The sequence below is a fragment of the Bos grunniens genome, chromosome 21 (genome assembly GCF_055505025.1).
Source record: "Bos grunniens cultivar Pamir isolate PY7600 chromosome 21, Bosgru_T2T1.0, whole genome shotgun sequence".
Classification (NCBI taxonomy): Eukaryota; Metazoa; Chordata; class Mammalia; order Artiodactyla; family Bovidae; genus Bos; species Bos grunniens.
In genome coordinates, this window is record NC_141185.1 from 25,118,345 (window position 1) to 25,134,443 (window position 16,099).

Sequence of the window (16,099 nt, forward strand, 5' to 3'; positions counted from 1 at the left end):
ATTCTCCCAAATCATCCCACCCTCTCCCTCTCCCACAGAGTCTAAAAGACTGTTCTATACATCAGTGTCTCTTTTGCTGTCTCGTATACAGGGTTATTGTTACCATCTTTCTAAATTCCATAAATATGCGTTAGTATACTGTATTGGTGTTTTTCTTTCTGGCTTACTTCACTCTGTATAATAGGCTCCAGTTTCACCCCCCTCATTAGAACTGATTCAAATGCATTCTTTTTAATGGCTGAGTAATATTCCATTGTGTATATGTACCACAGCTTTCTTATCCATTCATCTGTTGATGGACATCTAGGTTGCTTCCATGTCCTGGCTATTATAAACAGTGCTGCTATGAACATTGGGGTACATGTGTCTCTTTCAATTCTGATTTCCTCAGTGTGTATGCCCAGCAGTGGGATTGCTGGGTCATAAGGCAGTCCTATTTCCAGTTTTTTAAGGAATCTCCACACTGTTCTCCACAGTGGCTGTACTAGTTTGCATTCCCACCAACAGTGTAAGAGGGTTCCCTTTTCTCCACACCCTCTCCAGCACTTATTGCTTGTAGACTTTTGGATACAGCAGCACTATTTACAATAGCCAAGACATGGAAGCAGCCTAAGTGTCCAATGACAGATGAACAGATAAAGAAGATATGATGTACATATACAACGGAATACTACTCAGCCACAAAAACAATGAAATAATGCCATTTGGAGCAACAGGGATGGATCTAGTGATTCTCACATTAAGTCAAACAGAGACAAATATCATAGGATATCACTTATATGAAGAATCCATTATTCCACAGAAAAAGGCTGGAAGATTCTGCACACAAAGATGAAAAAATCAAGAATTAGGACTCCTAATCCTTTCCTTTGTGCACACTTAAAGGCAACCATATTAAGAGACAGAAAGGACAAATAAAATGGTCAAGAATATTTCCTTTCCCGGCTATTTTATTAAACTTTGTTTACAAATTTTAAAAATGTTTCAGCTAAGGAATCTGGGTTAAAAACTGTCCAGCTCTATTCACTTAGCAGATTCACAGCACAAATGCAACTAAGTAGTTGAAGCAATCATGTAATGAGCAACTTTGAATAAATGTATTTTATTTGGGCACTTTTATAACTGTTGGTGGGAATATAAATTGCTTCAATCATTTTGGAAAGCAATTTAGTAATATATAGTGAGACCTTTCGGAGAAGGCAATGGCACCCCACTCCGGTACTCTTGCCTGGAAAATCCCATGGGCAGAGGAGCCTGGTAGGCTGCAGTCTATGGGGTCGCTGAGGGTCGGGACTGAGCGATTTCACTTTCTCTTTTCATTTTCATGCACTGGAGAAGGAAATGGCAACCCGCTCCAGTGTTCTTGCCTGGAGAATCCCAGGGACGGGGGAGCCTGGTGGACTGCCGTCTATGGGGTCGCACAGAGTTGGACACGACTGAAGCGACTTAGCAGCAGCAGCAGCAGCAGCAGCAGTGAGACCTTTAAAATTATCCATACCCATTGACTCAAGAGTCCTATTTCTGGGAATCTATTCTCAAAAAATCATCTGAAACATCCTGAGATCTTCTTCCAAGCATTATTTACCATAGTGAAAAATGAGAAACAATCTAACATGCCCTGCTGCTGCTGCTGCTAAGTTGCTTCAGTCGTGTCCGACTCTGTGCGACCCCATAGACGGCAGCCCACCAGGCTCCCCCATCCCTGGGATTCTCCAGGCAAGAACACTGGAGTGGGTTGCCATTTCCTTCTCCAGTGCATGAAAGTGAAAAGTGAAAGTGAAGTCGCTTAGTCGTGTCTGACTCTTCGAGACCCCATGGACTGCAGCCTACCAGGCTCCTGCGTCCATGGGATTTTCCAGGCAAGAGTAGTGGAGTCGGGTGCCATCGCCTTCTCCGCTAACATGCCCACCAACAGGCAAATGATTAAAAAATTGTGGTACATCCATAAGATACAGTTGTTTTAGAATATTTACCAAGAATGCCTTTTTACTTTTCCTAATGATAAGTTTTAAATTTTAAACATATATTCATTATGAAAAAAAATTTTTTAAATAAAAATAAAAAATTGAAATTCTCTTGTTGTCTTATACTATATCCCCAATTCCTAAAGTTAACTATCCTAAAGTTTTTATGTGTAACTTCTGGAATTTTCCAGTCATATACAAATTTACCTAACAAACATTTATATACGGGTAACCCTTTGGTTTGCTTTTAACACAAGTGGGGCCATACAGCTGCTGTACAACTAGTTTCTTACACTTACTTTGGCTATCATTCCATGTCAGTACATATAGATCTATCTCATTCATTTAAAATAGATGTTTCAATATATTTCAGGTCCTAGACTGATAGATATTTAAGTTGATTAGATTCTCTGCTTACAAGCAATGCTGTAACTAACACATTGGGACATAAAATTTTACATACTAGTATGAATATAACAGTTCCTAAGAGAAGAATTTCAGCATTTTAGGCATTCAAAGTTATTGCCAAATTACCCACCAAAAAAACACTGTGCCTAACAGCATCTAAAAATGCTCAAACATTTTTAAAATTTGTAAATAAAGTTTAATTAAATAGCCCAGAAAAGAAATATTCTTAACCTACCCATTTGTCCTCTTTCTCTCTCTCTCTTAATATAGTTGTCTTAAGGTGTGTACAAAGGAAAAGATTAGGAATTCTAATTCTTGTTTTTTGTTTTTGAATCCTAACCCTCCTCTCTACGTCTCTAAAACAATCAAAATATAGGATACTATTAACTTTTAAATTTCTGCCAGTCTAGAAGACAAACATTTTCATTTGCATAACTATAATTATGAATAAGGTTAAACCACTTTTCTACTGCTTGGTTCTTTTTCTTACAGACTTACTTATAAGAAACCTTGGTACAGTCAGGAAATTAGCCCTTTGTCATTTGTGTTACAAATTTTTTTCAGTTTGTTTTTATGTTTAAACAATGTTATAGCATTTTTTACTGTCCAGCAAATTTCTCTATTCTTCCCATTAGGGTTCCTGAATTTTATATATGCTTCAAAGGTCCTTTCATCTTAAATATTTTAAAAACAGTCCTGATTTCTCTTACTCCTTTTATAGTTTCACTTTTATTGAGAGTTTTCAAACTATAAATTAAAATATAGATATATAAGCTCACTTAGGTTAAAAAAATAGAAAAATACTTCAAGGAAATAAAACATTGACCGTGATTATAGTTGAATGTTAGGATTATATATAATTTTCTTTTCTGTAACTTCCAAATTTTCTATAATGAACATGCATTACTTTTATAATCATAAGAAAATAACATTTCTTAAAATCATATTTTAAATTTTTCTTAAGTTTTTGATGGAACTGGCTTCAATTCTCAATCAAGTATTATTTGAGTACCTCACCTAGAGTCTAACACTAATACTAAATCTAATACTAAGGCAGAGATTTGGTATTTCCTTTTAGCTCCATTGACATGGATGACAAAACAGGAGAAAATCTTAAACTGCTCAACAGGGGATAGCTGAAAGCAAGAATTACAGTTCCATTTGGGAAGTTACTTTGAATAGTAATCAATAATAGTGACACCTATTAGGAACTTAGTATATACCAAGTATTCTTCACAACATCTTTAAGAGATAGGTACTATTATTAGGTCTGTTTTACAAATTGGGAAAATAAGGCACAGAGAGGTTAAATAAATCACTCAAACTATGAAAGCAATTTGAAGTGGTAAGTTGATTATAAAGAGCCTGGTTCCAGAATCCCCGTTCTTAACTTCTAATCTAAAATGCTACTTTAAAGCTATTTAAAATGTTATTAAATGCTTTTCAGGTTGTGTCTCTTAAGCTGAGTCTCCAAGCTGAAATTTCCCAAATATAATGCCAAGTGCACTGCCACAAGTTCTCTGAAAAGTTGTGTAATAACAACTACTTGTCACATAAGCTGTTGCTTACATTAAATTATTTAAAGAGTAGAAGCTAAAAGTAGTGGCAGACATCATGATTTCCCTGGCCTGTCATTTGTTCTCTGCCTCTGTACTTGCCAAAATCTGCTAAAATCTTCAAAAATGTGCACGGTTTTCTCCCACAAAGCTGGAAGATGTGTCCACTACAACATCTTAAACATGGTACTGGCAAAAGTGAGCCCATCTGGGCTACATATTTCTGGCAAGCTAATCTTTTGCTTCGTTTGAAGCTGAAAGTCAAACAAAAAGTACACAAACAAGAAACTTTTTATTCTCACAGATTAGATGGGAATGAACCCTTCTGATTCTGAGCGCTACCATGCCTTAGTGATAATAGTTTCATGTTTCCTATTCTGGCTTTGTCTTTGTCAATGTTACTGCTTCAAAAGGCCCTTCAAGTACCTAAGAGACAAAAATGATGTCAACTTACTTTTGTGCTTTTTAAAAATAAAGCAGTAAAAAGTACATACCTGATCATAAAAATGCAGCCACAAACAAAGAAAAGGCATATAAAGAAATTTCTATAAATCATCCTTGTCCTTTGTGAGTACTTATAAGCTTTTCTGAGTATAAATGGTCAAATTGGACCAGTATTGATAGCATCTCTGAGAAAAAGCTTTTAAGTTGGCAGCAATTTTTACGAAATAATAGTTTAACTACAGATAAATGGCCATAGATTGCCAGTGGTAAGACCCACAAGTCTGAAACCCAGAAGCCCTCTACAATCAAATTTTGATGTTATGACTGCTTTCTAAGGGTGTACTGTACAAAATTGGCCTTCATTTTCTAATCTGTAAAAATGAGAATGAAAATAATTGCTCACTGCTAAGTCACCTCAGTCGTGTCCGACTCTGTGCAACCCCATAGACGGCAGCCCACCAGGCTCCCCCATCCCTGGGATTCTCCAGGCAAGAACACTGGAGTGGGTTGCCATTTCCTTCTCCAGTGCATGAAAGTGAAAAGTGAAAGTGAAGTCGCTTAGTCGTGTCTGACTCTTCGAGACCCCATGGACTGCAGCCTACCAGGCTCCTGCGTCCATGGGATTTTCCAGGCAAGAGTAGTGGAGTGGGGTGCCATTGCCTTCTCCGAATTGCTCACTATGCTATAAAAAAATCCTTATATTCCTATTAAAAACTACTAAGACACTTAGAAATTGATAGAACGAATGATTATCTTACCAAAAAAAGAAATGCTTAGTTTAATTTATGAACATAGTATGTCTGCTACGCTATGCTATGCTAAGTCGCTTCAGTCATGTCCGACTCTGTGCGATCCCATAGACGGCAGCCAACCAGGCTCCCCCGTCCCTGGGATTCTCCAGGCAAGAACACTGGAGTGGGTTGCCATTTCCTTCTCCAGTGCATGAAAGTGAAAAGTGAAAGTGAAGTCGCCTAGTCATGCTCGACTCTCAGCGACCCCATGGACTGCAGCCTTCCAGGCTCCTCTGCCCATGGGATTTTCCAGGCAAGAGTACTGGAGTGGGGTGCCATTGCCTTCTCCGTAGTATGTCTGGAAGAACACAAATGTGAATAATGGATAGCCTATCCCTTCTCCAGTGGATCTTCCCAACCTAGGAATCAAACCAGGGTCTCCTGCATTGCAGGTGGATTCTTTACCAACTGAGCTTTCCAGGATGCCCCAATGAGTGATTAACACCTCTTAATAGTATAAGTTGATAAATTTCAAGTGGAGGGATGTGATCCATGGGGACAAGATAGAATAACCCAAAGATTAGAGACCTATAAGGTTAGCTAAAGGTTACACAAAAAAGGCTGAACTGGCCCTTTATTACATAGACTTTTGAATCTCTCACTTTTGCCCAGCCAGTAAGAGCCACTTACTTGTCAGAAACAAAAACACTGATTGATTTGCAGATACTGAAGAATCCTTGCATCCCTGGGATAAAGCCCACTTGGTCACGGTGTATGATCTTTTTAATGTGTTGTTGGATTCTGACTGCTAAAATTTTGTTAAGGATTTTTGCATCTATGTTCATCAGTGATATTGGCCTGGAGTTTTCTTTTTTTGTGGAATCTTTGTCAGGTTTTGGTATTAGGGTGATGGTGGCCTCATAGAATGAGTTTGGAAGTTTATCTTCCTTAACAAATTGAAAAATAAAACCCATATAGATAAAAACCATAAAAACCATCTCAATAGATGCAGAGAAAGCCTTTGACAAAATTCAACATCCATTTATGATAAAAACTCTCCAGAAAGCAGGAATAGAAGAAACATACCTCAACATAATAAAAGCTATATATGACAAACCCACAGCAAACATTATCCTCAATGGTGAAAAACTGAAAGCATTCCCTCTAAAGTCAGGAACAAGACAAGGGTGCTCACTTTCACCATTACTATTCAACATAGTTTTGGAAGTTTTGGCCACAGCAATCAGAGCAGAAAAAGACATAAAAGGAATCCAAATTGGAAAAGAAGAAGTAAAACTCTCAGTTTGCAGATGACATGATCCTTTACATAGAAAACCCTAAAGACTCCACCAGAAAATTACTAGAACTAATCAATGATTATAGTAAAGTTGCAGGATATAAAATCAACACACAGAAATCCCTTGCATTCCTATACACTAATAATGAGAAAATAGAAAGATAAATTAAGGAAATAATTCCATTCACCATTGCAACGGAAAGAATAAAATACTTAGGAACATACCTACCTAAAGAAACTAAAGACCTATATATAGAAAACTATAAAACACTGGTGAAAGAAATCAAAGAGGACACTAATAGATGGAGAAATATACCATGTTCATGGATTGGAAGAATCAATATAGTGAAAATGAGTATACTACCCAAAGCAATGTATAGATTCAATGCAATCCCTATCAAGCTACCAACAGTATTCTTCACAGAGCTAGAACAAATAATTTCACAATTTGTATAGAAATACAAAAAACCTCGAATAGCCAAAGCTATCTTGAGAAAGAAGAATGGAACTGGAGGAATCAACCTACCTGACTTCAGGCTCTACTACAAAGCCACAGTCATCAAGACAGTATGGTACTGGCACAAAGACAGAAATATACATCAATGGAACAAAATAGAAAGCCCAGAGATAAATCCACGCACATATGGACACCTTATCTTTGACAAAGGAGGCAAGAATATACAATGGATTAAAGACAATCTCTTTAACAAGTGGTGCTGGGAAAACTGGTCAACCACTTGTAAAAGAATGAAACTAGATCACTTTCTAACACCATACACAAAAATAAACTCAAAATGGATTAAAGATCTAAACGTAAGACCAGAAACTATAAAACTCCTAGAGGAGAACATAGGCAAAACACTCTCCGACATACATCACAGCAGGATCCTCTATGACCCACCTCCCAGAATATTGGGAATAAAAGCAAAAATAAACAAATGGGACCTAATTAAACTTAAAAGCTTCTGCACATCAAAGGAAACTATAAGCAAGGTGAAAAGACAGCCTTCAGAATGGGAGAAAATAATAGCAAATGAAGCAACCGACAAACAACTAATCTCAAAAATATACAAGCAACTCCTACAGCTCAATTCCAGAAAAATAAATGACCCAATCAAAAAACGGGCCAAAGAACTAAACAGACATTTCTCCAAAGAAGACATACAGATGGCTAACAAACACATGAAAAGATGCTCAACATCACTCATTATCAGAGAAATGCAAATCAGAACCACTATGAGGTACCATTTCAGGCCAGTCAGAATGGCTGCGATCCAAAAGTCTATAAGCAATAAATGCTGGAGAGGGTGTGGAGAAAAGGGAACCCTCTTACACTGTTGGTGGGAATGCAAACTAGTACAGCCACTATGGAGAACAGTGTGGAGATTCCTTAAAAAGCGGGAAATAGGACTGCCTTATGATCCAGCAATCCCACTGCTGGGCATACACACTGAGGAAACCAGAATTGAAAGAGATACATGTACCCCAATGTTCATCACAGCACTGTTTATAATAGCCAGGACATGGAAGCAACCTAGATGTCCATCAACAGATGAATGGATAAGAAAGCTGTGGTACATATACACAATGGAGTATTACTCAGCCATTAAAAAGAATACATTTGAATCAGTTCTAATGAGGTGGATGAAACTGGAGCCTATTATACAGAGTGAAGTAAGCCAGAAAGAAAAACACCAATACAGTATACTAACGCATATTTATGGAATTTAGAAAGATGGTAACAATAACCCTGTATACGAGACAGCAAAAGAGACACTGATGTACAGAACAGTCTTTTGGACTCTGTGGGAGAGGGAGAGGGTGGGATGATTTAGGAGAATGGCATTGAAATACGTATAATATCATATATGGAACGAGTCGCCAGTCCAGGTTCGATGCACGATACTGGATGCTTGGGGCTGGTGCACTGGGACGACCCAGAGGGATGGTATGGGGAGGGAGAAGGGAGGAGGGTTCAGGATGGGAAACACATGTATACCTGTGGCAGATTCATTTCTATATTTGGCAAAACCAATACAATATTGTAAAGTTTAAAAATAAAATAAAATTAAATTTAAAAAATAAATAAATAAAGGTATTGAGCCAGAAAAAAAAAGAAACAAAAACAGTGAATCTTAGATGACTGGTTGGTCACTGTGGCACTTTTGAGAACTTATTTTTAGAGGAAGGGAAAATGGGGAACTAAGAGAACCAAGAAAGATCACAAATGAGTCCAATAAATATTTCTAGAGATGTGGAATAACAAAACTTGTACTTACAACTTGAGATTCACGAGCTTTAGGAAACATCTTGGCAACATTGAGCCCATCAATGACAACATCAAAAGGAGGATGGTATTTTACAAAGTTCTGAAATCTCTTAAGTTCCTAAAAAAAAAAAGTCAGATAAAATAATAAGAACCTACTAAGGTCTTTATCATAAACATACAGCCATAACTTTCATTATTGTCCTGGAAAATCAAAATACTCATTCCTTAAAAATAAACAAATACACACACATACCGAAATATGCTTTCAAAATGAAATCTGTAAAGACCAGCCTACCAGGTGCAACTGCATGTAATTATCTGATATCTCTTATAATCTCATAGTGCTTTACACTTCACAAAGTACATAACATGGTATTTCAACTGAGCTGTAATCAGTTATCTAGCCTGCTTAACTGACACATACAGCAGTAATGAGAATAAAATGTCAAAATCCCTATGCTCTATTCTTTAAGCCAAGGAGAAATGGATCTGAGATATGCCAGTCTACCAATGTAACCATGTGGAAAGAACAAGGCTCTATAATTTGTACTCCTCTTTTATCAAGAGGATTTGGTTACTCATGGCTGTTTTGAAGAGCTGAAAATTCATTCACCATTCATTCAACAAAAATTTGCTCAGCGCCTACTCAATTTTTTGCCTAGCAGTTACCAAAGAGAGAAAATCCCAACTTAATGGAGCTTGCATTTTAATGGGAAGAGACACAATATAAACCAGTTAATATATGAACGGCAAAGGTGATGAGTGCTATGGATGGAAGAAATGTAGGAGAGGAAGTTCTACTCCCGGTAATGATGAAGTAGTCTATAATGGACTACCAGATAACATGATGTTATCTACATAAATAGTAATTATTTGAAGGTACTAGAGAATGACCAAAAGCAAGGAGAAATTGAAGGGAACACAACATTTAAAAGAAGGTTTGATAGTTTTAAAACATGTCTGAAAAATTCTTTGACACTCCTCACCCTCAAAAGTGTAGTTGCTCAGTTGTGTGCGACTCTCTGCAATCTCATGCATGGTAGCTTAGCAGGGTCTTCCATCCATGGAATTTTCCAGGCAAGAATACTGCAGTAGCTTGCCATTTCCTTCTCTAGGGGAGCTTCCCGACCTGAGATTCAAACCTGGGTCTCCCAGGTTGCAGGCAGATGCTTTATCCTCTGAGCCACCAGGGTGGAGTCTAATTCCCTCCACTTGAGTAGAAGCTTTTCTTTGTGACTGCCTCAATGCGAGAATGTGGCAAAAGTGACACTATGTGACTTCCAAGGCCAGTTAATAAAAAGAAATACAGCTCCATCCGGCTCTCCCTCTTGGGATGCTTGCTCTTAGAAGCCAACTATTATTAAAAAGCCCAGGCAGAGGTCACGCACAGGTATTCTACCTGAAAGTCGAACCTAGTCCCAGCCAAAAGCCAATATCAACTGTCAAACTGATGAGAGTGAGGGAGATTTCAAGATGACTTTAGCCTTCATTTGATTACAACAGTAGAAGAGCCAAGCAAGAACCACACAACTGAGTTCAGTCAAACCCTAGAACCATAATAATAATAGGTGATTGTTTCTGTTCAATGCCACTATATTTGGGGTGATTCGTTACGCATCTATGGATAACCAGAAAAGAAGTGAACTGCAGCAGGAGAAATTTGCCTGTATACAGCTTTTTGCCAGAGGGGCACTCTATTCAGCATGGTAGGGAGGGGCAACTGAAAATCAACCAGAAAACTGTAGACTGATTGGTTTGAGAAATAATAATCAATTGGTTTGAGAAGATAAGAGTTTCAGGTTGTCAGAGAGGCTGGAAAGTTATAAAAAGAATATTAGAAAAGAGGGAACTGCAAAAATCTGTGTATAAATCTGCTAAATCCTTAGCTCTTGATCTATTCATGTACAGAAGAGACTCCAAGGAGCCCGGGCTGGGGGGTGGAGGGAGAACAGGTGAAAGACTTGAAAGATTTGAACAAAAATTTCAATTACTATCCACTGCAAAAACAGCTTCCCTGGTTGCTCAGATGGTAAAGAATCTGCCTGCAATGCAGGAGAGTGGGATTTGACCCCTGGGTCAGGAAGATCCCCTGGAGAAGGGAACAGCAACCAACTCCAGTATTCTTGCCTGGGAAATTCCATGGACAGAAAAGCCTGGCGGGCTACAGTCCACTGGGTCAAAAAGAATCAGACAGGACTGAGCGACTACACTTTCACTTTCAGCAAAAGCAGCAGAGTTTAGACTTTTGAGTCTAACCAAGTTTAATAGTCTGGCAAAGCAAAAAATGAACAACCTCTAGAGGAAGATAATAGAATCCAGAGCCTTTGAATTTTACAACATGCCCCTCACAATGTCCAAAACACAATGAAAAAATTAATAAACAAGAGAGAAAATAGGAAATTGTGACCCACAGTCAAGAGAGAAGAAAGTCAAAAGAAATCAACCCAAAGTCCAACCCTGCTAACTGTTGGAGTTAGCAGGCAAGAAATTTAAAGTAGCTATTATAAATAGATTTAAGAATTTAAAGGAAAATATAGTTATAAATGAATTCAAAGAAAGGACCTAACAGAAGCAGAAGAGATTGAGAAGATGTAGCAAAAATACACAGAAGAACTATACATAAAAGGTCTTAATAACCACAGTGGTGTGGTCACTCACCTAGAGCCAGACATCCTGAAGTGTGGAGTCAAATGGGCCTTAGGAAGCATTACTACGAACAAAGCTAGTGAAGGTGATGGAATTCTAGCTGAGCGGTTTCAAATCCTGAAAGATTATGCTGTTAAAGTGCTGCACTCAATATGCCAGCAAACCTGGAACACTCAGTAGTGGCTATAGGATTGGAAAAGGTCAGTTTTCATTCCAATGCCAAAGAAGGGTAATGGCAAAGAATGTTCAGACTACAATACAATTGTACTCACTTCACATGCTAGCAGGATAATGCTCAAAATCCTTCAAGCTAGGCTTCAGCAGTACATGAACTGAGAACTTCCAGATGTACAAGCTAGATTTAGTAAAGGCAGAGGAACAACCAGAGATCAATTTGCCAACATCCACTGGATCATAGAAAAAGCAAATGAATTCCAGAAAAACATCTACTTCTGCTTCATTGACTATGCTAAAGACTTTGACTGTGCAGATCACAACAAGCTGTGGGAAATTCTTAAAGAGATGGTTTAATTCTTAAAACCACTTTACCTATCTCCTGAGAAACCTGTATGCAGGTCAAGAAGCAACAGTTAGAACTGGACATGGAATAAAAAAAGGACTGGTTCAAAATTGAGAAATGAGTTTGTCAAGGCTGTATATTGTCACCCTGCTTATTTAACTTATAGGCACAGTGTATCAGGCAAAACGCCAGGCTGGATGAATCCCAAGCTGGAATCAAGACTGCCCAGAGAAAATATCAACAAGTTCAGATACACAGATGGTTACACTCTAATGGCAGAAAGTGAAGAGAAACTAAAGACCCTTTTGATGAAGGGTGAAAAAGAAGAGTGAAAAGGTGTTCTTAAAACAACATTCAAACAACTAAGATCACGGAATCTGGTCCCATCACTTCACAGCAAATAGATGGGGAAAAAGTGGAAACAGTGACAAATTTTATTTTCTTGGGCTCCAAAATCACTACAGATGGTGACTGCAGCCATGAATTAAAAGATTCTTGCTCCTTGGAAGTAAAGCTAGGACAAACCTAGACAGTGTATTAAAAAGCAGAGAGATCACTTAGCCAACAAAGGTCCATATAGTCAAGGCTATGTTTTTTCCCATAGTCATGTATGAATGTGAGAGTTGGCCTATAAAGAAAGCTGAGTGCCAAAGAATTGATGCTTTTGAATTGTGGTGCTAGAAAAGACTCTTGAGAGTCCCTTGGACAGCAAGGAGATCAAAGCAGTCAATCCTAAAGGAAATCAATCCTAAATATTCATTGGAAGGACTGATGCTGAAGCTGAAATACTTTGGCCACCTGATGCGAAGAGCTGACTCATTGGAAAAGACCCTGATGCTGGGAAAGGTTGAAGGTGAAAGGAGAAGGGGGAAGCAGAGGATGAGATGGTTAGAGAGCATCACTGACTCAATGGATGTGAGTTTGAGCAAACTCTGGGAGATAATGAATGTAGGCAAGTCTGGCGTGCTGCAGTCACAGTGCTGCAAAGAATCGGACATGACTTAGCAACTGAACAAATAATCTAAACTCTAAGTGGACTAGATTAAGAATGCATATTATAACCCCAATTCATATATTTAAAAATATAGAAAAAGTATAGATAATAAGCCAACAAAAGAATTCAATGAAATTTTTTTAAAAACATTTGATTAACCCAAAAGAACATAAAAGTAGGAATTAGCTAAGTCACTTCAGTTGTGTCCGACTCCTAGCGACCCCATGGACTGCAGCCTACCAGGCTCCTCCATCCATGGGATTTTCCAGACAAGAGTACTGGAGTGGGGTGCCATTGCCTTCTTCGAAAGTAGGAATAAAAGAGCCAAAAATTTTTTGGATAATAGCAAAATAAAATATTTAAATTCAACATTATCAAAAATGCTGTATATAAGACATGTACTTTGTTTTTTCTTCCAATTTCATTGCAATATAGTTGAAATACAACACTGTGTAAGTTTAAAGTATATGGCATAATGATTTGACTTACATATATTATGAAATGATTACCACAGTAAGTTTAATGAACATTCATCAATGAGAACTGTTAGGACTTACACTCTTAACAACTTTTACGTATGACACACAGTAGTGTGAACTTGATAAACAGAAAATATAAAATAAAATAGATAATAAAACAATTATATTTGTAAAGTTTTACATTATATCCCTAGTACTTATCTAAATAACTGGAATTTTGTGTCTTTGGACTAACTTCATCCAATTTGTCCTCTTTCCATTTCCTGCCTTTGAAACCACAAATCTGATCTTTTTCTTAAATTTGTTTGCTTGTTTTTGAAATATAGTTGACCATAATAAGTGTAGACAGGTTGACCACAACCTGTCTATTCAGGTTACTATCTGTTATTGATTATATTTCCCACACTGGGAAGTGTGTACCTCTTAATCTCCCTCAACCTATTCCTCTCATCCCCACCTTCATCCCCTCTGGCAACCACCTGTTTGTTCTCTGTATCTATAACTCTGTTTTTGTTTTGTTATATTGGTTAATTTGTTTTTTAGATTCCACATATAAGTGAAATCATATAATATTTGTCTTTCTCTGTCTGACTTATATCAGCATAATACCCTCTAGGTACATTCATGTTGTTGCAAATGGAAAATTTCATTCTTTTTTAAGACTGAGTTAGTATTCTTTTGTGATACACATACATGCCACATCTTCTTTATCCATTTATCTACTGATAGGCACTGAGGTTGCTTCCATATCTTGGCAATGTAAATAATGCTGCAGTAAACATCGGTGGGCATTTATCTTTTCAAATTAGCGTTTTCATTTTCTTCCGATAAATACCTAGGAGTGAAACTGCTAGATCATATGGTAGTTCTAGTTTTAGCTTTTTGAGGAACTTCCATACTGTCTTCTATAGTGGCTGCACCAATTTACATTCCCACAAACAGTGCACAAGGGTTCACTTTTCTCCACATCCTGCCAAACTTGTTATTTGTTGTCTTTTTAATAATAACCATTCCAACAGTTGTGAGGTGATATTTCACTGTGGTTTTTATTTTCATTTCCCTGGTAATTAGTGATGTTCAGCATCTTTTTATGTGCCTGTTGATATCTGCACGTCATCTTTGGCAAAATGTCTATTCAGGTCTTCTGTCCTATTTTTAATTGGGTTGTTTTTTTAATGTTAAGGTGTATGAGTTCTTTGAGTATTTTGGATGGAATTCTCTGGGTAAAAATACTGGAGTGGGTAGCCTTTCACTTCTCCAGGGGATATTCCCAACCCAGGCATCAAACCCAGGTCTCCTGCATTGCAGGAGGATTCTTTACCAGCTTAGCCACGAGGGAATCCCAAGAATACTGGAGTGGGTAGCCTAACACTTCTCCAGTGGATCTTCCCGACCCAGGAATCAAACCAGGGTCTCCTGCATTGCAGGCAGATTCTTTACCAACTGAGCTATCAGGGAAGCCCCGTATAGTTTGGATATTAACCCTTTATCCGATATATCCTTTGCAAGTATCTTCTCTCATTCAATAAGTGGCATTTTCATGGTGTCGACAGTTTCCTTCACTGTACAAAAGCTTTTCAGTTTGATTAGTCCCACTTGTTTTAAATCTGAATTCAACCCTATTTAAAAATACTGCTTATAAGAGATGTACTTTAAATATAGTGATATGGATAAGCTGAAAGTGAAAAGTAGGAAGAAAATACATAGCACACATGCATTGGCATGCTTGAGAAAGTTGAAGTAGCAATACTAATTTGAATCAAAATAGATTTTTTTTTAAAGGGTATTATAAAAAATAAAAAGGGACACTTTGTAATGACAACAAAATCAATATATAAGGAAGTCATAGTCATAAATAAGAACAGAGCTTGGAAATACAAGAAGCAAAACTTGACAAAACTGAAAGGAGGAACACAAATGTCTATAATTATAGATGGAGACTTCAACACTTCTCTCTCCATAATTGATAGAAAAGGTAGACAAAAATCAGTAGGGATACAGAAGAGCTAAACTATAGTATTAACCACTTTGACTTGATCGATACCTAAAAAAGAATACATCCAATAATGGCAGAATATTTCTTCCTTTCAGGAATACATGGAACATCAAGACAAACCACAGCTTCAGGTCATAAAAGAAGTTTCAATACATTTCAAAATATTAAAATCTGAAACATGTTTGCTGATTACTCACACATACACACACAAAAGTGAAACCCTGTATACTGTTGGTGGGAATGTTAATTGATGCAGTCACTATAGAGTGTCAACAGCAGCAAGATACCTAGAAAAGTTCCAAATATTTCTGAATAATAATTCCAAATAACCCAAGGGTTAAAAGAAAATTACACAAAAAATTAGAAAATATTTTGAACTAAGTGATAGTAAAATATTCAGTTCAGTTCAGTTCAGTCCCTCAGTTACGTCTGACTCTTTGCAACCCCATGGACTGCAAGCACGCCAGGCTTCCCTGTTCATCACCAACTCCCGGAACTTGCTCAAACTCATGTTCATCAAGTCAGTGATGGCATCCATCCAACTCATCCTCTGTCATCCCCTTCTCCTCCCGCCTTCAATCTTTCCCAGTATCGGGGTCTTTTCTAATGAGTCAGGTCTTTGCATCAGGTGGCCAAAGTATAGGAGTTTCAGCTTTGGCATGAGTCCTTCGAATGAATATTCAGGACTGATTTCCTCTAGGATGGACTGGGTAAACCTCCTTGCAGTCCAAGGGACTCTCAAATCTTCTCCAACACCACAGTTCAAAAGCATCAATTCTTCAGCGTTCAGCTTTC

The 16,099-nt window shown here is 37.7% G+C and overlaps 1 protein-coding gene across 6 annotated transcripts in view; it reads right to left on the minus strand.

The window, feature by feature from the left end:
• PRORP (protein only RNase P catalytic subunit) overlaps window positions 1-16,099 on the minus strand; it is a 136,895-nt gene that overhangs the window by 74,655 nt on the left and 46,141 nt on the right. For 5 of the 6 annotated variants that reach the window (XM_086363590.1, XM_086363586.1, XM_086363588.1 and 2 more), the window contains one exon: window positions 8,680-8,787. The exons of the other annotated variant lie outside the window; for it this stretch is intronic. In XM_086363590.1, coding sequence (XP_086219716.1) covers window positions 8,680-8,787 — 108 coding nt within the window. Of the gene's footprint in view, window positions 1-8,679; window positions 8,788-16,099 lie in introns of those variants that run through there. 6 annotated transcript variants of the gene reach the window in all.